This window comes from Terrapene carolina, unplaced genomic scaffold, assembly GCF_002925995.2.
Source record: "Terrapene carolina triunguis isolate 2854851 unplaced genomic scaffold, T_m_triunguis-2.0 Scaffold238, whole genome shotgun sequence".
In the NCBI taxonomy this organism is placed as follows: domain Eukaryota; kingdom Metazoa; phylum Chordata; order Testudines; family Emydidae; genus Terrapene; species Terrapene triunguis.
Window position 1 is genome coordinate 11960053 of NW_020664589.1, and position 24729 is coordinate 11984781.

General features: G+C 44.2%; 1 protein-coding gene across 2 annotated transcripts in view; it reads left to right on the forward strand.

The window, feature by feature from the left end:
* OLFM1 (olfactomedin 1) overlaps positions 1-24729 on the forward strand; it is a 66520-nt gene that overhangs the window by 5569 nt on the left and 36222 nt on the right. Inside the window, exon 1 of one of the 2 annotated variants that reach the window (XM_024206673.3) lies at positions 10632-11112. The exons of the other annotated variant lie outside the window; for it this stretch is intronic. Within the exon in view, the coding sequence (XP_024062441.1) occupies positions 11017-11112 (96 nt within the window). The 5' untranslated portion in view covers positions 10632-11016. Of the gene's footprint in view, positions 1-10631; positions 11113-24729 lie in introns of those variants that run through there. 2 annotated transcript variants of the gene reach the window in all.

The window sequence follows — 24729 nt, forward strand, 5'->3', positions numbered from 1 at the left end:
TTATTTATTGATTTCTTTTTCCTTTTTCCTTGACAATGTGCTAAAAGTTGATAATGTCTCATCAGTGGCACATGTACACATTCTGGTAATGAAACAGCAGGAAATGCAATTATTAATTATTCATGTTTATTATTTGTATTACCATAGCCCCAGGAGCTCTAGTCAAGAATCTGGACCCTGTGGTGCTAGGTGCTGTACAAAGACAGAACAACAAGATGGTCCTTACACCGAAGAGCTTACAATCTAAGTGTCAGATAAATGCTAACAGGTGGAAACAGAGAGCTAGGGGAGTGCAAGGAAACACTGAGACAATATTGGTCAGCGTGATAGGTGGTGGGCTCACTGCGAAGCTGCTAGGAATAATAGCCCATGAATAGTGCTGGGTGATACTCCTGGAATCACCACTTTTTGCTTGCTTTCAGGTCATTACCATACCAATACACAAACGAAAAGAACAAACCCCGAGGTGTGGTGTTCTGTGGATTACAATGAAGATCATAAACCACCTTAGTTTCACTCCAGACTTGGCCCAGTGTCATAACAGGTCTGTAGGTCCTGGCAGAGAAGATGCTCTGAGTTTTGGGTTTATCGTGGAATCTGAAGGTTTATGCACTCTGCTCTATTGCCCTCGTGCCTATCACCCTTACTGAAAAGTACTACATTAACATTCCAAAAAACACTCCCGCTTACAATAGCGATAGGGCAGTGCCCTTGGCTGTTGCTGAAAGATACTATAATTGTTTCTATATGAGAGGACTTGACATGAGAACAGTTCTATACCTTTGCAACTGACGGAGCAGCATAATGAATTACTGTTGCAGGAAGACTGTATTGTGGAAACCTTAAACACCTCCACATGTAATGATGGAACGTAGGGAGACTAGGAATCTAAATAGCCCAGAATGAACTCCCTCTGAACTAAAGAAGGGACACAAAATTCACCAGTGAGAATGATCTTTTTGACCTCAAGAACTTTTCTCCGCTCCTTCAGTGACCTGTGGCCATTGCCCTTATGTCCTCTTGTCTTGTCCCCCTTGCATTGGACGAATGCTTATGGAATACTGGACCAAACCAGAGATCTCTTTTCCTCCCCGCCCAAAGTAGAATGGGTCCTTGCCACTGCTACCTCCACTGGGGATCGATCACCAGGAGTTTCCAAGGTCATGATCTTTGAGAGGGTTGGAGCCTTCATCTTAAGATGACAGCTGGATTGGCAGCAGAGATTGTCATGTTGAATTTAGACTGAATGCTCTTCGGAGCAGGATTCCTTTCTCTACTTGCTTTGGTGCCTTGCCCATTTTGGGGGTATCATGGCCAGTTTTACGCCTTCACCTGTAATTTTAGTTTTTCCCAAGTGAGAAGGTTTTTCTAAAGAATAGCTTTGCTTTGGTGTTAATGCTAGTTCTAGATGTAAGTGACTTGCCAAAGGCCATACAATGAACCAGTGGCAGAGTCAGGAAGAGAGCCTTGGAGATCATTCCACAAACTCCAACAAAATAAGAGTCCTGGACAATCCTTGCTGCTGCCACTGGGAAACTGGGGCTTTACATCTACAGCTATGTCGGACACAATGCTACTACACAGCATCTCAGCTGAAACTGCACATCCAAATAGCCAAGAAATTTGGATCAGGAACTAACTCCAAACTTGACAGCTGTCTGCTATCTTTGTCTATGTCCCATATTCAAACACCACCTTCCACCACCCTTTGGAGAAGTTCAGATCCAAAATTTGTGACTTGAGACCATCTGTAACCCAAAAGAAAAAGAGTGTCTCACTGCACAGGAAATGCAATTAGCATCTACCCCCCAACAGGAAGGGAATATGCTTTCTCTGTCCTGTCTGTACATAATGGAATACTCAGAGATATCCTATATGAGTCTACTCCAGGTTAGATCCTCCGCAGTTCTATGAATGTCATCACACACATAGTGGTATCAAGCCCTACGTTTCCATGGGAGTGCTCAATTATCCTGTCACGGAGCATGAGGAACCCATGACAGCGCTGCTCTTGCCAGGCATCTTTCTCCTGTCTCTTGACACTTTTCAGATAGGAGATCAATAATATGGGTCAGCTTGGAAAGTCAATCGCTCTCTGGACAACCCTTAGCAGACAGCCTAAGAAATGTCAGCATAAATAATAAACCTCCAGAGGGGCTAGTAAGTATCTGGGGTTGCTTAATATATAATATATGAGGGTTGTGAGCCGGGGATGAGATGAGTAGGGTTTATAAACTACTATTCTGAGGTGGGTCCAATAATCAGTCTCCTTGGCTTTTTGTTCATCAGTGCCCCTGTGGTGCAACCAGCAATATCTTACAGTGTAGTTCAGATGTATTCCCATACCAGTCAGAAATATTTTTCAGCATACAAGATGGTTCTTGCTGCTTTGTGAATAGGACAGAACTTCTTTTGGGGGGGGGTGGAGGTGGACGGCTTAGGGAAATAACAAATGACTATATAGAACCTTTTATCTTTTGGTTGCTTGTTTGAATCCAACCCAAGCCCAGAGAGAGTGAAAGTTGGTGTCATCTAAGGAATGGTGTCCCTAGCCTCAGTTTGTCAGAGGGTGGAGATGGATCACTTGATCAGTACCTGTTAGGTTCACTCCCTCTGGGGCACCTGGCATTGGCCACTGTCAGTAGACAGGATACTGGGCTGGATGGACCTTTGGTCTGACCCAGTATGGCCGTTCTTATGTGCATCTCATGGATGTTTTGCAAAAGGCTTTGTTAGCCTCTGTTTCATCCAACTCATAAGTCAAAGGGTTGTGATTGGTCAGATGGTATTTTTCTTGTTTCGCTGATCTTACAATTGGGTGGGTCTTGGTGCAAATCCTTGTGGGAGGTGAATTTAAAATTTGCTCTGTGCGAGTGTTCCAATGTGCGAGCTTAAAATTTGGCCTCCCTGGACATTCATGAGGGTAAAACGTGACTGCATGATCTTTGGGGAAAAGTGAACACAAAAGGGGCGGGAACACAGCAGAAGTGAATTTGCATAAAAACATATACAAATGGCCACGGAAAGGTTTTTGCATTTTTTGTTCAGCTCTGTAGGTAGCAAAGCCTTGGAGAGGTGGTTATCACCATGCCTGGAATATTCTTACTCTCAATGGGAGAAGAGAACCAAAATGTTAGTTAGCAGCAGCCACTTGGCTGCGTGGAGAGGCTGTTGGAGAGGCATAATAGGTAGCTACAGAAGACTGCAGGACCACCTTTGAGGGAAGCAGTCAGTCTGTTCCTTGAGAGGAAAATGGAGGGGTTTATTTGTTTTGTCTAAAACACAAGTAGCAAAGGGGAAAACTAGGCCACATGAATTAACAGCAGCCATGTGGCCAACTGGAGCAATACCCATACCAGTAGATGTGACTACTGTCAGTCCTTTAAGAGGAGCAAGATTGTTTCATATATGCTGCAGCTTACATTCAATATGCAGGAGTACTGAATGGGTCAGGCACTGGTAATGCGGTAGAGAGCTTTTTACCTATTAGATGCTATTTGGAATCCAGCCCAGCATGGGCCCTCACGTGAAAGAAATAAAATTAGAGGGGCCCTGGGGCTGCTCTTACTTATGCCACAGAACTGCCAGTTCAGGACTGAAAGATGTTTCCCTCTTGCGGCTGTTTGGTGGCCGATGTGAAATGAATTGGGTGCTTTAGTTCCCAGCGGAAGGGGGTAGCACCATCATAATTGATACTAATTGACGACTGATCAGAGATGCTAAGGAATTATTGAAACCTGAACTACGCCCTTGTCCATCAAGACACTCAAGTAAAGGGTGAGGAAGCTGCCGCCGCTGTCAGCTTTGTAGGTGAATAAAAGATCTTTGTGTCTAGGGTCGGGCAGCTGATCCAGCACCTTTCATGAGCACTAATCCAACAAAGCAAAGTCCTCAATGGCCAGTAGGCCTAGCCTGCCAATGCTGTGAATTCCTGAATAATAAAGCGGCACATGCCCAGAGCCAATGGGCCACTTCATTTCCAAAGGATGCTTAAAAATGGTTCATGGCCAACCTTTTAAAAAATGGAATAGGTAAAGAGTAAAAAAATATGTGAACATTGAAGTACTTGCTGAAACGTCTTCTGATTCCAGTAAGACTGTTTGCATGCTGGCCTACAGACACCACCACTGGCACCTATGTTAGTTAAGTCTCTACAGATTGCCGAAGTATATAGACACTAAATTACCATCCCACTCCTTCAGGTGGTTCCTCCTAAACACGATTCATTCCTATGAGAAGGGTTTGGCAAGGGGATGCTGTGAGAAGGCAGCAATGCCTCTGCCCCGGTTGTACTTTTTCAGTGAAGCCATCAGTGCCCGGACCTGTCCGTCTGGCACCCTTCACCAGCAATACAATTGCTTTAAAGAGGCAGCGTGGTCTAGTGGATAGGGCATCAGATTGATTCATAGATTTGGAAACCGGAAGGGACCAGTATGATCATCTAGTCTGACCTCCTGCATAGCACAGACCTGAGAATTTAACCAACGGCATCAAACCCAGCATTTCCGGGTGAACTAGAGCATAGCTTTCAAAAAGACATCCAGTTATGATTGAACAACTTCAAATGGTGGAGAATCCACCACCTCTCTGGCTAAGTTATTCCAATGGTTAATTATCCTCCCTGTTAAAAAAGGGTGCTTTATTTCTAGTCTGAATTTGTCTCCCAGCCACCGGATGCCTTGATGCCTTTGCTTGCTAGACTAATCATCTCCCCATGACGGTACTTACATCTGTGATCAAGCAACTTCTTAACTTTCCCTTTTGTTAAACTAAATAGATGGAGCTTCTTTAGTCTCTCACTCTAAGACAGGTTCTCCAGACCGTCAGTCGCTCTTGCAGCAGTTTTTTAAACCCTTTCCAATGTGTCAACATTCTTTTTAAAGTGTGGACACCACAGCGTGGGAGTTGGTAGACCAAAGTGCTATTCCCAGCTGTGTCATGGATCTACTGTGTCACTTCCCCTCTCTGCACCTCTTTCCCTTTCCCCACTTCATCTGTTTTGTATATTTAGCTCGTGAACTCTTGGGGGGCAGGGACTGTTTCTTACTTTGGGTGCGTATTGGACCTGGGACAATGGAACCTGGAGCTCAGTTAGGGATTCCAAGTGCTACTGTTTTACAAATAACAATAATAGAAAAAAGCAAACCAGATTATGGACCAGATTCTCCTCTCACTTATCCCAGTGTAAATCCGGAGTAATTCCACTGAGGTCAGTGGAGTTACACAGATCTAAAATGTTAAAAAAGAATCAGCTCCATCACTAACTTTTAAAATGTGTCTTTGCTTTGTGCATGACCCAAAGTCTCCTTTGTTGTTTGAGCAAATACAAACGTACCCAGCACAGAACATTGTGCTCATCTGCTGTTCTGAGATGCCAAAATTGGGGCCACACAGCATGGCTCCCAGCAATGTGAAGGGCAGGGTGACACTGCTGTCCTCATGTTGTGCCGCCTACATGTGGCAGGCTCACTGATTGCTTTGCTGATGCTTGCTTTAGGGTTGTGTGTTTTCCAGCTGTGAAGTGAGAATTTGACTTGCTACCCAAAACTCGTAAGTCGCAGCAGCTGTGCTGCAGCTCTTTATAGAAGGGTCAATAGGAATTAGACAGTTTCTGAACGAGCTTTAGACGGTGCATATTGGTGCAGTTCGGGTGACAATACTGCAGATACATGAATACATGAGGATCAGGCGCTGTGTGTTGAGGGTGGATGGTCTAGCCGTTAGGGCCCTAGATTCGGCATTAGGAAACCTCAGTTCAAATCCCTGCGGCACCACAAACTTCCAGTGTGACTTTGGGCACATCACTTGGCCTGTCTAGATGGACTCCCCCTGTTGTGAGGATTGTTATGCGACGCTTGGATCCTATGGTGGTAGGAGTCAGACAAAGACCTTAGAGAGGGATAGTCCTTTCATTAGCTTTTATTGTTCATTCTAATATGAAGTGTCTCCAATAAAGGGCCTATCGTCACTGCCCTTGGGGTATTACCTCACTGCTCAGTGGTATGGGCTACCAAATTCACGGCCATGAAAAACGTGTCACGGACCGTGAAATCAGGTCTTTTGTCTGCTTTTACCCTATGCTATATAGATTTCACAGGGGAGACCAGCATTTCTCGGATTGGGGGTCCTGACCCAAAAGGGAGTTGCGGGGGGTCACAAGGTTATTTTAGGGGAGTCACAGTATTGCCACCCTTACTTCTGCGCTGCCTTCAGAGCTGGGTGGATGGAGAGCAGTGGCTGCTGGCCGGGCACCCAGCTCTGAAGGCAGCACCCTGCCAGCAGAAGCTCAGAAGTAAGGGTGGCAATACCATACCATGCCATCCTTCCTTCTGCACTACTGCTGGTGGCGGCTCTGCCTTCAGAGCTGGGCTCCCAGCCAGCAGACACTGCTTTCCAGCTGCCCAGCTCTGAAGGCAGCGCTGCCGCCAGCAGCAGCACAGAAGTAAGGGTGGCAGTACCGCAACCTCCCCACAATAACCTAGCAACCCCCCAACAACTCCTTTTTGGGTCAGGACCTCGACAATTACAACCCTGTGAAATTTCAGATTTAAATAGCTGACATCATGACATTTATGATTTTTTAAATCCTATGACCATGAAATTGACCAAAATGGACGGTGAATTTGGTAGGGCCCTAGCTATCAGGCGATTACTCCCTGCATTCATACTGAATCATATCTCTTCTGCCTTTGTGTTTTCTTCCATCCAACCATGCAGATGGATATCAGTCCCCACTCTGCATGCACCTGCTGTTCAGCCAACCGACCCATCTTTCCTCCAGTCAATCCAAGCATGTCCATTGCTCTTCTTTGATCTCTAATTCATCTACACCTTTCAAGGAAAGCCTTGTCCAGAACCAAAAACAATACTCCTGTTGAAATGACCTCTGTTTTTTGTGACATGAAGCCTACGTACAAACAAGCCCAAAATTGCATGGGCCATTATTCCTGCCACAATGCATTGACAACTTTTGTCCCATTTGCTTACCGCTGTCACTAAGAAATTTTCCCAAATGTTCTCCCTTCCACTGAATTGCCTGTGCTTTGTACTACTTTAGGAACAGGAATTGTCATACATCAGATCAGTGGTCTATAGACTTTGGTATCCTGTCTCTGACAGTAATCAATATCAGAACCTCCTGAGGAAGGTAGAAACCTCATGTAATGAACATCAAGGGCTAAGATGCCCAGGAGGGAAGTTTCTTACTAAACCCAGGAAGCTGCTGGGTGATATATGTCAAAACATGCATCATAATAATATATAAATTGGGCATTAACTTTTCCACCTGTAAAATGGTAATAATAATACTGATTTAATTCACCAGGGTAACAAGATTTTTAATGTTATCTCGGCATTGCTCCCCTCAGTGTTGCAAGGCCTAAGTGATTTAAATGGTTAAATCCCATTGATAAAAGTGACTTAGGTACTTAGACCCTGCGTACCATTCACTTTCAGAGACTTAGGCGGCTTAAGTCAATTTTGAAAATGAAACTTAATGAAGATGCGCTAAGCCAACAGGAGAGAGCTCTCCTGTCGGCGTAGTTAATCCACCTCCCCTGGGGACAGTAGCTAGGTTGATGGAACAATTCTTCAATCAACTTAGTGCTGTCCACACCGAGGCTGAGGTTGGCTGAAATATCTTGCTCAGGGGGGTGGATTTTTCACAGCCCCTGAGTGATAGCTGGGTCGATCTCTTTTTTTAGTGTGTACCTGGCCTTAGGCTATCTCTACACTGTTACAGGGACACAACTATGGCACTGCTGCAGTGCCTCTGTATCGCTGTAGTGTGGACCCTTGCTACAGTGAAGGGAAGGGTTTTTCCACTGCTGTAATTAATCCACGTCTACAAGAGGCAGTAGCTAAGTCAAGCGAAGAATTTTTCCATTGACCTTGTGGCGTTTACACTGGGATTTAGGTCTGCTAACTATGTCCTTTAGGGGTGTGAATTTTTCATGTCCCCTGAGCAAGACAACTACGTTAACCTAAGTTTTAGGTGTAGACCAGCCCTTAGGGTTTGCAATGCTGAGCAGAGCTACTTCTCAATACCTTTAAAAATCTGAGCCTTAATAATGAATACCTGTAAAGTCCTTTGCAATTCCTGGGTATTAGGCACTCTGTAAGTGTGTGTCTGAGGCAACAAAGAAAGGTCTCTCCCTTCCTATGTAGACAAAGTGTGTATGCATATATGTGTGTGTGTGTTTCTATCTTGCTGTGTAGAAAGAAGAGTAATTTCACCAATTTTATATTGGTCTCAATACTTTGGATCTAAGAATTTTATATATGTTGTTTCTAGGGCTGTCGATTAATCGCAGTTACCTCACGCGATTAACTAAAAAAATTAATCGTGATTAATTGCACTTTTAATCGCACTGTTAAACAACAGAATACCAATTGAAATGTATTAAATATTTGTGGATGTTTTTCTATATTTTCAAATATATTGATTTCAATTGCAACACAGAATGCAAAGGGTACAGTGCTCCCTTTATATTATTATTTTTTATTACAAATATTTGCACTGTAAAAATGATAAACAAAAGAAATAGTATTTTTCAATTCACCTTATACAAGTACTGTAGTGCAATCTCTTTATCATGAAAGTACAGCTTACAACTGTAGATTTTTGTTTGTTTGTTTTGTTTTGAGTGCAGTTATGTAACAATGTAAAACTTTACAGCCTACAAGTCCACTCAGTCCTACTTCTTGTTCAGCCATTCACTCAGACGAACAAGTTTGTTTACATTTGCAGGAGATAAATGCTTCCTGTTTATTATTTACCTGAAAGTGAGAACAGGTGTTCGCATGGCACTTTTGTAGCTGGCATTGCAAGTTATTTACGTGCCAGATATGCTAAACATTCGTATGCCCCTTCATGCTTCAACCACCATTCCAGAGGACATGCTTCCATGCTGATGATGCTTGTTTAAAAAAATGCATTAATTAAATTTGTGACTGAACTCCTTGGGGGAGAATTGCATGTCTCCTGCTCTGTTTTACCCGTATTCTGCCACTTATTTCATGTCTCGGATGATGACTCAGCACATGTTCATTTTAAGAACACTTTCACTGCAGATTTGACAAAACACAAAGAAGGTACCAATGTGAGATTTCTAAGGATAGCTACAGCACTCGACCCAAGGTTTAAGAATCTGAAGTGCCTTCCAAAATCTGAGAGGGACGAGGTGTGGAACATGCTTTCAGAAGAGTTAAAAGAGCAACACTCCGATGCGGAAACTATAGAACCCGAACCAGTGAAAAAGAAAATCAAACTTCTGTGAGTGGCATCTGACTCAGATGATGAAAATGAACATGCATCAGTCAGCGCCGCTTTGGATCATTATTGAGAAGAACACGTCATTGGCATGGATGCATGTCCTCTGGACTGGTGGTTGAAGCATGAAGGAACATGAATCTTTAGTGCATCTGGCACATAAATTTCTTGCGATGCCGGCTACAACAGTGCCATGCAAATGCCTTTTCTCACTTTCAGGTGACATTGTAAACAAGAAGTGGGCAGCATTATCACCTGGAAATGTACACAAACTTGTTTGAGCGATTGGCTGAACAAGAAATGGGACTGAGTGGACTTGTAGGCTCTAACGTTTTACATTGTTTTATTTTTGAATGCATTTATTTTTTTGTACATAATTCTACATTTGTAAATTCAACTTTCATGATTAAGAGATTGTACTCCAGTCCTTGTATTAAGTGAATTGAAAAATACTATTTCTTTTGCTTTTTACAATGCAAATAGTTGTAATAAAAATAATAATATAAAGTGAGCACTGTACACTTTGTATTCTGTGTTGTAATGGAAATCAATATATTTGAAAATGTAGAAAATATCCCAAACTATTTAAATAAATGGTATTCTATTATTATTTAACAGTGCGATTAATTATGAGATTATTTTTTTAATCACGTGATTAATTGCAATTAATTTTTTTAACCGCTTGACAGCCCTAATCGTTTCCCTTTTTGGGTGGTTTTGGCATTGCCATGACCTAGATCAGAGACATTCCTCCACTCCCACCCTCTCCAAAATCAATCAATCAATTTTTTATTTGTTTGTAATCTCTGACACCAATGGAAAGTGCATGGGGTATGGCAATATACCCACGCTGAAGTTTAAATGAATTCAGGTCCCTCATATGCTTGCAATCCTGGGTCTCCTGAACGGGAAAAGAATGAGGGGGGTGTGTAGAGGGGTGCTGCTGTTAAATCCCCCCCTCCTCCCAAGGAAAATCCTCTTTGCCTTTAAAATCCAGCAGCTGGCTCCAATTTGCCTCTCTCCCTTTCTCTTGCTTCCATGCACCGGAGTTTCTCACTTCGAAGCCTGCTACAACTGGGCCAGGGCTTGCCTTAAATTTTCTGCAGAGGGACCCTCCCACATTCAGCCTCCGTCCCTTTTGTCGGCTTTCCTCAGCCCCCCTCCCCCCCAGTCCCAAATCTGACCCCTCCTCCTTTTGCATCTGGCTGCATTTTTGATCCTGCTGCTTTACCTCTCCCCCCCCCCTCCCCATTCCCTTCTCCATGTCTAGTTAAATTTCCCCCGCCTTTGTTGATGTCACATCCTGTTTCAAACATCCATCCCTGCTAGTAGCCCCTGCCTTCCCATTCTTTTCCTTTTTTTTTTTTAAATCCCTGTCCTCCCTCCATCAGCCCCCCTTTTCAAGGCAAACTTTTGGCAATTGCAGAGAGAATCCTTTCGTGCTCCGCTGAATTTCTCCTCGCCAATGGCTTTCGATCAGGGGAGCCATTAAATAATCATCATAATAATAATAAAACAAACAACAAAAGCCAGAGAGAGCCAGATCAGAGCGAAGAGGAGAAACGGGGCGCTCCCTAAATATGCCAAGTGAAGGCTGTGCTAAGCAGATTTCTTGCATTGCCTTCTCGGGGTACTGAGAGAATCATAATTTTAAAAAAACAACCTAAGGACTCAAAAGCAAGCCAGGGGAGTCGGTGATCAACGCAGCAAAAGAAAATAACCCAGGAGGAGAGGGGGAAATCTGCATGCCAGGTACCTGGAACTGTGTGCAAGAGATGCAACCTACAAGCAAGCTTCTGGGTCTCTTCTTTCTTCTGCTGATGGGAACAGAACTAACTCAAGTAGGTTTCTCTCTCGCTCGCTCCAAACGCCATTTTCTACTAAAGCTGTAGAGCATAAAAGAAACTAGAGTAGGAAATTGCATCTTTCTGTCAATTTCACTCCCCCCCCCATCCCTCCCCCTTCCCTCTTTTTGGAACATGCAGTAGAGGTCATTCATCAAATTCCTCTCCTGCGATGCAGGCAAGCAGTGAGGAGGAGCGCAGGGCATAGAGAGAACCAGGGTGGAGGGATAAAGGTGTATGTGTCTCTGGGGGAGAGATCGTACTTAAAGGGGGAATTTTTTTTTAAAGGTTGCCTTTGTGCCTTCAGATCTGCTGTAGATTTTTATTGCAGCCAGATCTGGAATGGGGTAGGGTGGTTGAATTCAACTCTCCCTCCCCAATTAAAAGTTGAAATTCAGGTAAAGTGAAACTGGTGACTCTGTAATGTGACTGCCTTTTGTTTCACTAGGGGAGGAAGGGAATTCATCATCATCTACCACAACATTTCATCACTGGGGGTCTTGAGTGTTATCCTGCTTTTTTAATTCCTTCTTCTTCTTTGAGAAGTCCTCAATTAAAGATGAGGTTGCTACCATCTCCATGCAATTCTCAGCTGGTAAATGGACAGGAATTAGGGGGGTATGTGATAGCCTTAAAAATGCAATAGGATAAGTAGCTTGAAATGCACATTCTGTTATTGGTAAGCTAGGGGTTGGTCAGTCGGTCGGTCTACTTGTGTGAGTTCTATTTTCCCTTGTAAAATATGTCATTTCCACCTGCAATCACTTCTGTTTCATTCCCGCTCACCCCCTCCCCTTTATCTAGATAAACGACTGGTGTGGCGGTCGCTTTCCTGATTTAGGGTGACATTTAAATGTCCCTCAGTGTTTCCATTTGTGGCATGCTTGGGGGCTGTTTCTTTCTTTGATTGCCTTTCTGTACTTCCAAGCCCACTCATTGTTGAGTTGGGGGGGGGTTTGTGGGAGTGGAAATAAAAGTCCATTCCACTTCTTTGAGAAACAAAGGTGGTTTTGCTTTTCTTAATCAGGCAAAAAAGGAGCAAAACTGAGCACAAGGGGGATACGCTGCGGGGGATGTGGGGGGGTGATAATTGTAATGTTGCCTGTAAGCAATAAATAAATAGGAATGGACCCTCCCTTAGAGGCTCTCAGGTATGGAACCAATTAACAGCTGGACTCTCATTCTAGATATTTTATGGGTTTTTTTTATTATTACACACACACATACACTAGCCTCTGAAGTCACTGTCCTGGGTACTGAAATGTAGTGGATAAAGCATGTTTCACCTACAGAATATTTCTGAGCTGCTGCTAATAGGAAGAAATCTCCAAAGCAAAGTCTTAAAATGTTAGGACCAAGGGAGGGGCTTATTAAAAACAATTCCAAGTTGCCTGTAAAGTGGAAGGGCTGGGAAGGAATTATAGCTAAAGTGACTGACCAATGAAAATCTGTTGTGTGCATTGAGAGAGTAAATACCCCAAGGTATATACTCGCTCACATACACCTGCATGCGCCAAACTGGGCAAAGCAGGATGAAACGGACAAGAATTGCCCTGAAACAAACAAGTAGTGCTCCCTGATGAAGCACCTGCCATCCTCCTTTGGCATGACAAACACCAGCGATCTTCTCTGCAAGCTTGTACCTTTCCTCCTCTCCCCCTTCTTGGTTGCCCCCAGGCGAGCATGAGAGTATCTGTTTCATGCGGAATTTGAATTTCTTGGCTGCATCAAACTCTTTCCCCCAGCTGCTTAATGGCTTCTTTCTCTCTTTCAGCACCCACCTTCTCTGCCTTGGCATTTTCCTGCAAGGACACCTTAGCAATTGCATCTCCTTGTGCTGGAGGCAGCTGCTGGTGTTGGCTGAGTATCAGATTCTGTTTTGCGGGTGTGTAAGAACTTTTGTCCCAACTTTAGTCTGGGGAAACTAAATCAGCCCACTCCAGCGACAAGCTTTGGGCCAAAATAATCCCTGGCTGACTTCAGTGGAGCTATCCCAGAGCAGTGTTTAGCCCACTGGTTTTAAATAAAAACATATAAACCTTGGCTAGATTTTAGCAAGGTACCCTCCTTGCTTTCTTTCACTGTCTGTCTTGCGCACCTGGAGCTGGCAACACTGATTTAGGCTCCTTTCTCCGAACCGCCTTCCTGTTCTATGGGAACGGATAGCTCTCCAGTGGAGCTGCGGAATTGTTTGGTTCTGCAGATCCGTTTCGGAGTTTTTGCATCTCATTTCTGTAGCACAGCTGCCAGATGCAATCCCCAAATAGGCCTTTCATCCCTGGCGCCGCCCAGTTCCGTGCCTCCCACGTTTAATTTGGTGCCAAATTAACATCTCTATCACATGCACTGGAGTCACACTCTCATCCGCATTCCCCTGCCCCCTCCAGAGAGCCCAATGGGGGGTCATGGTTAAGGGAAGATTCATTTCTAATTAGGCCGCTTTCAGTGACAATGCAAAGGCGGTTGTCATCCCCACGTTCCTCCCTTTAATAACATGAAGCATGCACATCAGCCCCCAAAATACTCCCCATAAGGGGTGCTAGCGCAGACTTTGCAATGGTAAGGTGGTGAGTACATTGCTTTTCTTTCAGGGAACAACTGCTGCTGCTCTGTGTACAGAAGGGTAACCATCTCCCGGTGGGAAGGGAGAGAGTTGTTTCCAACTAATCATATCTGAGCACCCTAAACTAGAGCTGAATTCTCAAGTAATCCCAGTCACAGCTGGCTTCTGAACAGTAGGATTAGCTGAGCCCTAACCCTGAATTCTCTCCTGGAGCATGCGGGACATTGCAAACGGACGCTGTGGATTAAATCCTAAAAAAGTAGCACATGCTTGGAATCAAGTCCTGACTAAAAGTTAATAGGAACTGTAATAGTCCGGAGCGGGAGCTGGGCCCTCTCAGGGGCCGTCGGGAGCCAGGCTGCCTCACTACAGAACCCAAGTCAAAATACCAGCAGTTGGCCAAACTTCTGTGTCACAGAGTCTTGTCATTGTTATAACTTCAGCTTGCCCTTTGATTCCCCACTTGTAGTTTTATCCCTTTAGACTTGCATGTTATTGTCTTTTTAATTTCAGAGTTATTTCCATATGGAAATATTCAGAATATTAGAGTCCGAGGGTTATGTCCTTAAACTGCATTTTGCATTTTTACAGGTCAGTGATCCAAATCATGAAATGATGAATATTTCAGTTGAATTTGAATGGACTGGATTTTACAGCAGCTACTAAACAGTGCCTCTAGGGTTTAGGCAGGAGGGCAGTCACTGGGACCTGTTGCCATTGGCAGGCAAAACCCCAATTCTTCCATCTACATGCATGCAAGTTTAGCCAAAGTTCTTCTGAGTTCAGAAAGAGTTTTCTTTCTTTGGCAGTTGAAACCCTAGAAAGATAAAGGGTTACATCCTCAGATGACTTCAATAAAGCTATGGCAATTTATACCACCCGAGGATCTGCTTCAAAAGGTTTATTATATGTGGCTATAGATGCAGATTTAAATATAGCCCCTGATTCTTGCACTGGTGTAAATCAGGAGTAACTCCATCTAAACCAATGGAGTTAGATGAATGGAAAACAGGTGTCAGATCACAATCAGGATTACAGACTCTCCCCCACACCATCCCCAATCCTGGTTTGTAATGTATTTAGTCTCTCTTAAAACAGGGCTGTTAACTTCACATTGAAGTACTTATGAAATTGCCATAGCTTTTTCCAGAAGTTTTGAGGGTACATAGAGATGTAAGGAACACTTTGATGTTTATTTTAACCAATAATAATTCAATCCACTGAAGAAATATACATTCCCTGGGGCAGAGAAGTTATTAAATATTTAGGGCTCCCATTTAAGGGTCTAAAGGGAACTTTGCCACTGATTTTCAAAATAGCATATCTGGTTCATTAGTATACTCTTTTCATCCCTGGGTGCCCTGGCAAAAAAGTGTGCACTTCCAATGGATCTGTAAAACCCCATAATTGTGAGTGCAAATGCACTGTCTACCTATCAGTTTGCACTCCTTGCACAATTTTCCAGGTGTCCAAAGCTGGGGGTTCTCTGGTTCATTGACACTGGAGTCAAACAGGAATAACTTCATTCGAGTCAATGAAGTTACACTGCTGGTGCAAAAGTGAGAGGAGAATCAGGCATGCATTTTTGGGATTACACCCGTTGCTTTGCGGTTGAAAATGTGGCTCTTAGATTTTGGAGCCAGACAGCAGGGAAGGAGAATAGTACTTCTCTGACTCTCCCTGCACATTGATACCCATGCAGCTCAGTTCTAACTCACTTTAACGCCAGGCCTTAGGCTGTGCTAGTTTAGCTGTAGCTGTCGAGGTGATTTTCAAACATTCACACTGATTGCTAGGCTCCTTCATCCCCTATTGTGAAGCCACATTGGTAGAATTAAGCTGCAAATCTGCAGCCTGTAACAGGAGGCAGATGCCTCATTTCATAAACCAATTAGTGTCTCGTTTCGCTAACTTCAGCTTTCACCAATAAAAAAGACAGGTAATTGTCAGCCTTGGGTTATATTTATTACTCAAGTTATCAGTCCTTGTAATCAGTATTAGCATCACTGTGTAAAGTAATACAAAACTAATTACTATCTAACTGAATTAGGTAGATGAGGACTGTAAAACTGCATTGACAATGGAAGAAGCCAATTCTCAGTTATGAGTGATAAGCTGTGGCTTTTGCTTGCTATTATGAAACCATGAACCAAAGGGCCATAGTAATGCTCGAGACAAACACTAACATGGCTGTAGAGATGCAGAGGCAGGGAAGGAAAGGAAAATGTTTCTTTTCCGATTTGTTATTTAATCATTATTAAGCTAAGCTTTTCATGAGGCGAGTGGGGTGCATGAACCATTGTGAAAGGGAAGAAGTTTGCACTTTGTTTTTGCACACAACCTTTCATCTGAGGATCTCAGAGAGATCTGCAAATATCAATGACATTAAGTATCATTATTCTTGAAGGAAGTGGGGTTTTTTACGCACGGGTAAACTGAGCCACAGAGAGGCCATGATGAGTCCCAGGTAGCACAGCAAGTCGGTGACAAAGCTGGGAATAGTGATTTCTAATCTCTTACATGCTTTAACTATTATACCTTCCTTTCCTCTCAGAGCAGAGTCCAGGAGTGCTGACTACCAGTCTCCTGCATCTTCTCACTACTAAACTTCACTCCCCTTTCAGAACCGGAAGCAGAACTCAGGAGTCCTGACTCTCAGTCCCTCCTGTTCTACTTAGTAGACAATGCTCTAAATCTAGTGAGATCACAAGAGACCTTGTGGGAAGGACAAGAGCAGGGAGATTAAAGCAGGTGCTTTGCCAGACTTCAGTACTAATTATGATAGTATAAAGCAATTGACACACACAACAATGGGATATACTTATTTATTCATATAAAAAGACTTTCTGCACGGTAATTCCAAACCGACCTATGGAAATATTTCCCCATCCACACCCCAGTATTGACCTTAAGGAAACATGCTCGTAAAAGATATGCTGATAATTGCTCCTAATACAAACCTCATCTATTGAAATCGTTGCAAAACTCCCATTAACTGTAAGGCTACTGTACCAGGCTCGCAGACTTCTGACATATATTGGCATTTGCTATGAGATTGTAGGTTTAGTGTCAAGAGCAGCTTTAGCTAAACACAGATTGAGTACAAAGCAAAGATCTGTAAAGGGGGATTATTCTGTTCAAATGTAATACTGAGAGCATGATCCTTCTGCTGCAAAATTCAGGGCCTTCTGCACTGTGTGTAGAGAGTAAAACTCACACGGCACTTACCATGTGCAAGGAATTGTCCCGTGTTCTTAGCTAGAATTTAACATCCTCCTGACTACTGTGCAGCATGCTGTGCCTCGCCCCAGAAGTGGCTGCATTTCAGTGCTGCTCTATGTGTCTAGAGCCAGTCATGCATACCTTATGCAAAACTCCCACTGAAATCAATGGGAGTTTAGTGGGGGTAAGCTCTGCTGAATGAGGCCTGTGGTTTGTGCAGAACATTGGGATCTTTCAGGACAGGGAGGTGCAGTGTAAGTGTAAAACCGGAGGCTCTGTTATAGGTGGAAGGAAGCTAGTAACATTTCTATTGCTTCAGTGCAGTCCTGCTCTATTGAGGCGTTCCTAGTGCTATGAAAGCTCTTAGGCCCAGCTCCTCAAAGGTACTGAGGTGTCTAACGCCCATTGATCCCCTAACTACCTTCTGGGGATCTGGGCTCTACTGACTTCAGCTGTGGGACACAAAGACAGCAGAATGAGGCCATGAACTTTGTATTGCTTTCGGTGTTCAAGGACTATGGAGGAAATATTGCTCCTTGCTCGCTGTCAATCCCACCCCCTCCTCCCCCAGTTCCTGGAGTCTCTTCTCAGTTTATTCACCTCCCTTGCATTCTAATTGGGCCATGCACAGGGGTCACAGTCAGTTGAAGCAGGAGGGGGTGCTCTCACTGCCACAGCCAAGGAGGAGGGGGAGCTGTAGGGGAGCACTACTCTCCCACTCCTGGATGGAAGTGGGGGAGCTCCCTTCTGCTATTAGCCACTAAGTGGGGCGTTGTGGTCCCTTTCCTGTGACTCCCAGCCCTGGTTATACACCACTATTGAGGGGAGAAGCACGAATGCCCAGACCTGAACATCTCACCCATGGAAGGGTTTGAATCCAGACTAAGGTCCAGGGCCAGAGCTGTACTTTGCAAGCGGTCCCTGTCTGTGTCATAGATGGAACCAAAGCCCCACAGGCAAAGCGCCCCTGAAGCCTGATCTGCATTAGACTGTTGTCCTTTGCATCTGTCTAGACCGTCTGTAGTACACTATTATGCACCCACGTGCCCAGTGCAGTCCAGTCTGTTTAATGTGAACATCGGCTTCCCACCGCATTTTCCCCATTAGCTGGGGTTTCCCAAAGCAGAGGCCGGTCCACCTGACTTCCAGTTCTCAAAGCCTCCTTGTGGACTTTCTGCACCGACAGCTAGACTGATAACAGCTAGTCAGTGTCACTTTAAAAGCAAATGACAACTCCTGTGATAAATGACACTAAGGGACAGATCCTTTTCTCCGTTCCCCAGGCCCAGAGGCACTGCTCACAGTGCAAGTAGTGTGCGGGTGTGTTGCCCAAAGACTGGGGGAGAGGCAAGTGGTGTGGAAACACACACAGGCTGTGTGGTCCCTACCGTGCCACAGAACACAGAGCTTGGGATTCCCCAGCTTGCAGGAAGTTGATTGGGATGGGGAGGGAGGACACATGGGCGTAATGCTGATGGATCTATTGCTATATGAACCCATCAGACACTGCTCCTCAGAGGGGCATTACTGCAGCCCCGCGGCACCACAGAATGACTTGGCTGCTGCTCAGTGGTCTAGGAGTATAAGGCCTGGGCTACACTAGTGGGGAGGGTTCGAACTAAGATACGCAACTTCAGCTGCGCTATTCGCGTAGCTGAAGTATCTTAGTTCGACTTACCTGGCCGTCCTCATGGTGGCGAGTCGACCGCTGTGGCTCCCCCGTTGACTCCGCTTACTCCTCCTGCCGAGGTGGAGTACGGGCGTTGATTCGGGGATCGATTTATCGCGTCTAGATGAGGCGCGATAAATCGATCCCCGATACATCGAACACTACCTGCCGATCTGGCAGGTAGTATAGACGTACCCTAAGATTCATTCTCCCAGCCTCAGTAGGCTACCCGGACACCCAGCCTGATTACTCTGGGCTGTGCTGTTTGGACAGGATTTGCCTTATGGGGCAAGTTCTTCCCAGTGCACGAGGCCTATATGCACCTCGTAAGCCTCATTTTGAGGAACTGAGTGAGACTTAAATGGTGCGTATGTCTCATGCTGGCCCTTTGCACAGCGGTGAATTTCACCTAAGGGTTGTGTGGAGCAGGCAGGAGGAATCATTCTCAGGTTTCTCCCTTCCAAAGGAGCATTGATGTGGGATGTCACAGAGCTTTTCCAGAGCACAGCTGCCACCCATTGCCATCCTGGTTTTGGTGCTCATCCAAGAACTCTACAAAACATACCTCAAAGAGATGTTTAGTTCAAACAAGGGAGTCCTGTGGCCTGTGTTATACAGGAGGTGAGACTAGATGATCACAATGGTCCTTACAATCTATGAATCTAAAGGGCATTATCACTGCTGACCTCAACCCCGCCTCCATATCTGCCCCTGCATTTATGTGCATGCACTTGTTTGTGAACCCAAGGAAGCATGAAAATAGTATGTGAAAATAACAGTTGCGCTTGCCAGTCAGGCAGTTGCTGAATTGGCACATTACTCTGCCATTGACATAAATACATGTTAGGCTCTGGATGTGTAACTGACACAGCTTGGGACACTGAGAACCTTCCCTGATAAAAGGATGAGCCTGTATCTCTTAAGCTAAAGAACAGAGCTAAAAATCCCTCTGAATCAATAGGAGTCTTTCTACTGCGGTCAACAGGACTTGGCTAGGACCCCAAGTCTCCACCTGGTAGCAGTGGCAACTTCATAATCTCTTACGTGGGTGGACCATCCATTAGAGGGAGACAAAGATCTATTTTAGTAGCGTGTCATGCATAAATACAGACACAAATTTATTGACCACATTTGAGAATGCTGGCCTCTCAGGTCAATTGCAGTCGGCTGGGTTCATTTTACATTATGCATGCACAACAACTTTTTCATTAGTGAAATTTTCCATTAAGCAGTTTGCTATTAAGTGGAATCCATTCTATACCATATATTTTTATATCTTTCTTGCCTCATCCTTTATTATTAAGGATATATGCATGCAAATGAGATCTTTTGTTCCCTAATGGTTCATCTTTCCCTGCTGCTTGTTATCTCATTACAGCAGTAATTCACTCATTGAGACATCAGAATTGGCTGCTCTGGAAATGATTGATGTCATGGAGACATCAGGTGTAGAATACACAACGGGAACAGATAAACTCAGAGACATAAGGAGCCTCTATTCAAGCCAGATAACCTGTGTGATAAACAAGGAAGCAGTCAGAAGAGAGGTGATCTGAGATATCGAGGCAAACCTGAGACTAAGAGAGGTTTTGTCAAAAATTCGAAGAGGTGCCAGTTTCTCTTTAAGGGCCAGATCCTGCTTTGCACTGGAAAGCTTCCCTAAGAGGATGCTGTCAGGTTGAAAACAACGGGCCTGATTCTTCTCGCACTTACACCACTGTATCTCCATTGACTTCAGTGGCATTGCTCCTGATTTACTTTAGTGTAAGTGAATGTCGGTTCAGGCCCAATGTATTTAAACATATGTCCTTGATGTCCTCATGGCCTTTTTTTTTACTATCAACTTTTAGACCATAACAGTTGAAAGAACCCGCCGCTCATGTCCACTTGAGCAGTAACAATGAGGGTTTCATTTTTGCATTTCACTTAGCTTGGGCAAGGTCAATACACTGGTCATTTTCACTTCCTGGGGCTCAGGCCTTAGCATAAAGCTGCAGTGTTGGGGTTTCTAACCTTGCGTGCCAATATTTAAATCTGAACCAAAAAAAAACCAAATAAAAAACCTCGTCTCACTTAATAATTGCCATTTAAAAATAGAATAGAGACATTACCATTGATCATGGATTTTGCAAAGCCTCCATTTGGGGCTGAAATTGGTGCATCTGTGTGTGCCCCTTTCCGCTACATCCAGGTGGGACTGACTGACTGGAGAAAGTGCTGTGGCGATTTGTTGAGCTATAAATAATGGAATTAGGGTCTGATAAGGAAGGCTCCAATCCAGGGATCTGGAAAGACAGTAAATTCATCAAGTCATTGAATTGTCCGTGATGATTTCAGAGAGTCATTGTTCTCTGGATGTCCGTGCATAACTCCCCTTATGTTAACGGGCTCTTGAAAGAAGAGACTAGATACTCTGGAGCATATGGAAGCAAAGGAGCCTAAAAATTCAAATGGGTTTATTCTTCCCTTGATTATCCTATGCATGGCCACTTCCTCAGCTGTTGTAAATCAATGTAAGCAGTACAGCGATGCTGATTTACACCAGCTGAGGATCTGGCCCATAATTTTCATAAAGGGAAGATGGTTAGAATAGGGATCTAGGAGAGGGAATAGATTGGGAGCCCAGACTATGGGAGTCTGTGTCTTTAAGCACCTCAGGTCCCCGTGCCTCATTTGCTCTATCTGTGAAATAAGTCTAATAAGTCCTACCTCACAGAGGCCCTGATCCTGCGCCATTAAAGTAAAGCTTTGCCATTGGCTTCCACAAGAGTAGGGTCAAGCCCAAAGGTGTTACAAAACTTAACATTTGGAAAGCATTTTTCAATCCTTGGAGGAATGGTTCTGTATAGTACTATTACCACTACTGAATACCAATAAAAGTACCTATGTATACTGAAGGGGAATGAACCTTTATACATGCCTGGTGAAATAAAAGCTACAAAATGCATTTTTGTTATAGTTTTTAAATAATAAAGTATGTTAAAAATGCTATGTGGGTAGAAGGTGAAGGCCTAAAAAAGATGATAATTTCTTTATGCTTCTGAACTAATTCTTCTTCTATATATTTGTTGAAGACTAGCATGAGAGGTGTGCTTTAGGTCATACCCTGCTTTCCAAATGAGCATTGAAATGATATGAATACTGCACTGGTAGGTGTCGTATGGGATCAGGCGCTTAGATACTGTGGTGATGAGCACAGTAGAAGAACCTGAACAGACTAGAATAGAACAGAAGGATGTGATTTCCTTTAAGAGCTCTCTGCAGATGGAGTTTTACCTTAGACATAAGCATTCACTGCTACCATCCTGGTAAGAATGCTGGGACAGATTTTGATCTCAGTGACACCAATGTAAATCTGAGTTGTTCCAATGAAGCCACACATTTACATCTAATTATTTGTTGGATATTTGCACCGAAGGAAAAATATTCTACCATCCACCAGTACTTATGGCAGCCTTCCATGGGAATTAATGAATCATGGGAATTCAGTATAGGAAATATCAGTAGGATTGGACACTAGGGTTTGGGATAATTCCCTCTCCCTCTCTTAGTAAAGGTCTTCTAATGGCAGCGGCCCCGCAATATGAGCAACCCTGTCATGACAAGCCATGGTATGCACACGCAGGGCCATATCCTCATTTTAATTCAGTTCGTACTTGGGCAAAGTGCCATCAAAGTCAATTAGAGAAACGAGGTGGGTGAGGTACTATCTTGTATTGGACCAGCTTCCATTGGCGAGAGACAAGCTTTTGAGCTTACACAGAGCTCTTCTTCTGAAGAAGAATGTATTTTACCTTGTCCAACTTGTCTCTCCAATATCCTGGGAGTAACGTGGCTACAACAATACTGCGCGCATCACAGTTGATTACGGTTTTGCCTCCGTTGAGGACTGAGTGACAAATGAGCAATGAGCTCGGGATTTGGTGCGGTGAAAGAGGTCAAGAGTGACAGAGAAACTTTAGTTAGTTTCAGGCTTGCCAGGGTTATTGGGTCTGACCCAAAGCATAGTGGGAATTTTTTCATTGGATACGGCCCATCATGAACGACAATGACACGCTTCTACCCTGAGAGGGTCCTACTAGCTGTGGGAAGAGAATCATGTTTAAACTCTTTCAATCTGCCGCCATTGGGTGTATCCAGAGATTGAACCCAATCGTGCTCCAATCCCACTGAAAGCTCCCACTGCCATCAAAGGGAGAGGCGGCAGGCCTGGAGTCCACAATTTCACACGGCCTCGCCTCTCTTCTCTTAGGGGGGTCTTGTGAAGCGTCCGCTTGGCTTTGCTCTGTTTCTTAAAACTCCCCTGATCTCATTGAAGGGCAAGTCCTGCTTCTGCTCCCCTGCCCACAGCAAGAGTGGTGGGGATCCCGGAAGGATCCAAAGTTAGGGCTAGGGTTATGGTTATAGGTGGTGGGATTGTGCACATGTGTAGACCAGCTCTGTGAGGGATGCTTCTGCAAACATGGCTCAGGGCAAGGTAGAGGCACCCCACTGTCTGTACCTCTTTTGAGACTTTGATCCAGCACCAGTGAAGTCAATGGGAGTTTTTCCAGTCATCTAATAGGAGCAGGTTGCAGGCAGGGTAGAGGTTACTACCATGAAATAGATCCTTTTAGCAGCCTGGGGGAGGAATCTAAATGCACACTCAATGGGGTTCTCTTGGGCAAAGCCCCTATATTCAACCCTGGCTGATCCCCATCACTGGAGGTTTTTAAGAACCAGTTGGATGAACACCTGTCAGGAATGGTCTAGTCCAGAGGCTGGCAATCTTTGGCAACCTGGGATTGCGAACTGTGGCCAGTGGGAGCTGTGATCGGCCGAACCTGCAGACGCGGCAGGTAAACAAACTGGCCCTGGCAAGCGCGTACCAAAGGTTGCAGACCCCTGGTCTAGTCTTACTTGGTCCTGCCTCAGTGCAGCGGGCTGGATTAGATGACTTCTCAAGGTCCCTTCCAGCCCAACATTTCTAGGATTCTATACATATGGGACAGGTTATCCCATTATGGGAAGGATGGAAATATGGTCCGGTGATTAGGACACTAGTCTGCAACTCAGAAGATTTGCCTCGGTTCCCTGCTCTGTGTGACGTTAGCCTGTATGCCTCAGTTCCCCATCTTTGAAACCGTGATAACGGCACTGCCGTACCTCACAGGATATATCCATTAAAGATTGTGAGGTGCTCAGATACGACAGTAACGGGGGGCTGATAAGAATGGTAGATAGTGAATTTGTGAATGATTAGTTCGCTAAAAAGTTACGTAGCAGCAAGTTATTCCTACTTCCAGAAACAGATCCTTGTTTTCACCAGTGTAAATCTGACCTGTGAGCTACCAAAAATTTGGATGACATCACCAAACTTTTTCTGTTGGTCTATATTTCATTGCCAATGTCTGCTCTTACACTGACAAAGGCAGACTGGGAGTTGTCTCTTAACAAATCCATTTCAGAGCTATTTAGAAATTCCCTAGGGGGGCAAGGAGTTATCAAAGAGGACTGGGAGTAGGATGATTCATTGCGCCACTGTATTTATTATCACTGATGATCCACTGTATTATAAAGCATCTTTTCGAAGGGGTACCTGCAATACCAATCTACGCTAGAAGGTGGCACTCGAATCCAACAATTGCAGAGGCTCTCTGGCAGCAGAGTTGCATAATATGCATGTCAGTCACTGCTTTGCAATTGCACTTCAGCAAGAAATTAGACCTTTTTGCAAATACAAAGTTAAACATCTTTAAATCCCCTCCACACACAAACAAAGATGAAAACCAGTGTTGCAGTAATAAAACGTATGCATTGCAGATCCTTGAAAGAAGTTACAGACAATTGCATATAACTCTCCATCTTACCTTAATTGTTTTGCTGTTTCAAATCTTGAGAGGAGGAAAGAGTTTGTATTATTATTATTATTATTATTATTTTAAATGCTGTGATTACTTCTTGTTCCTCTTGAAATCTCAGAAAGCAGTGGGATAAGCCTCTGATTCCCCCGAGGCCGCCTTTATTACTGTGGAGCAAGAGATGTGATTTTTATTCTTTAGGGAATCCTGCACATGACCAGAGGATTAATTTTGTAATCTCTCTTCTGCATGTGGTATTTAAATGTTAACCTAGAAAAAGATAAGATGGACTCATGAATTTCGATCAGAGGAACGCTTCC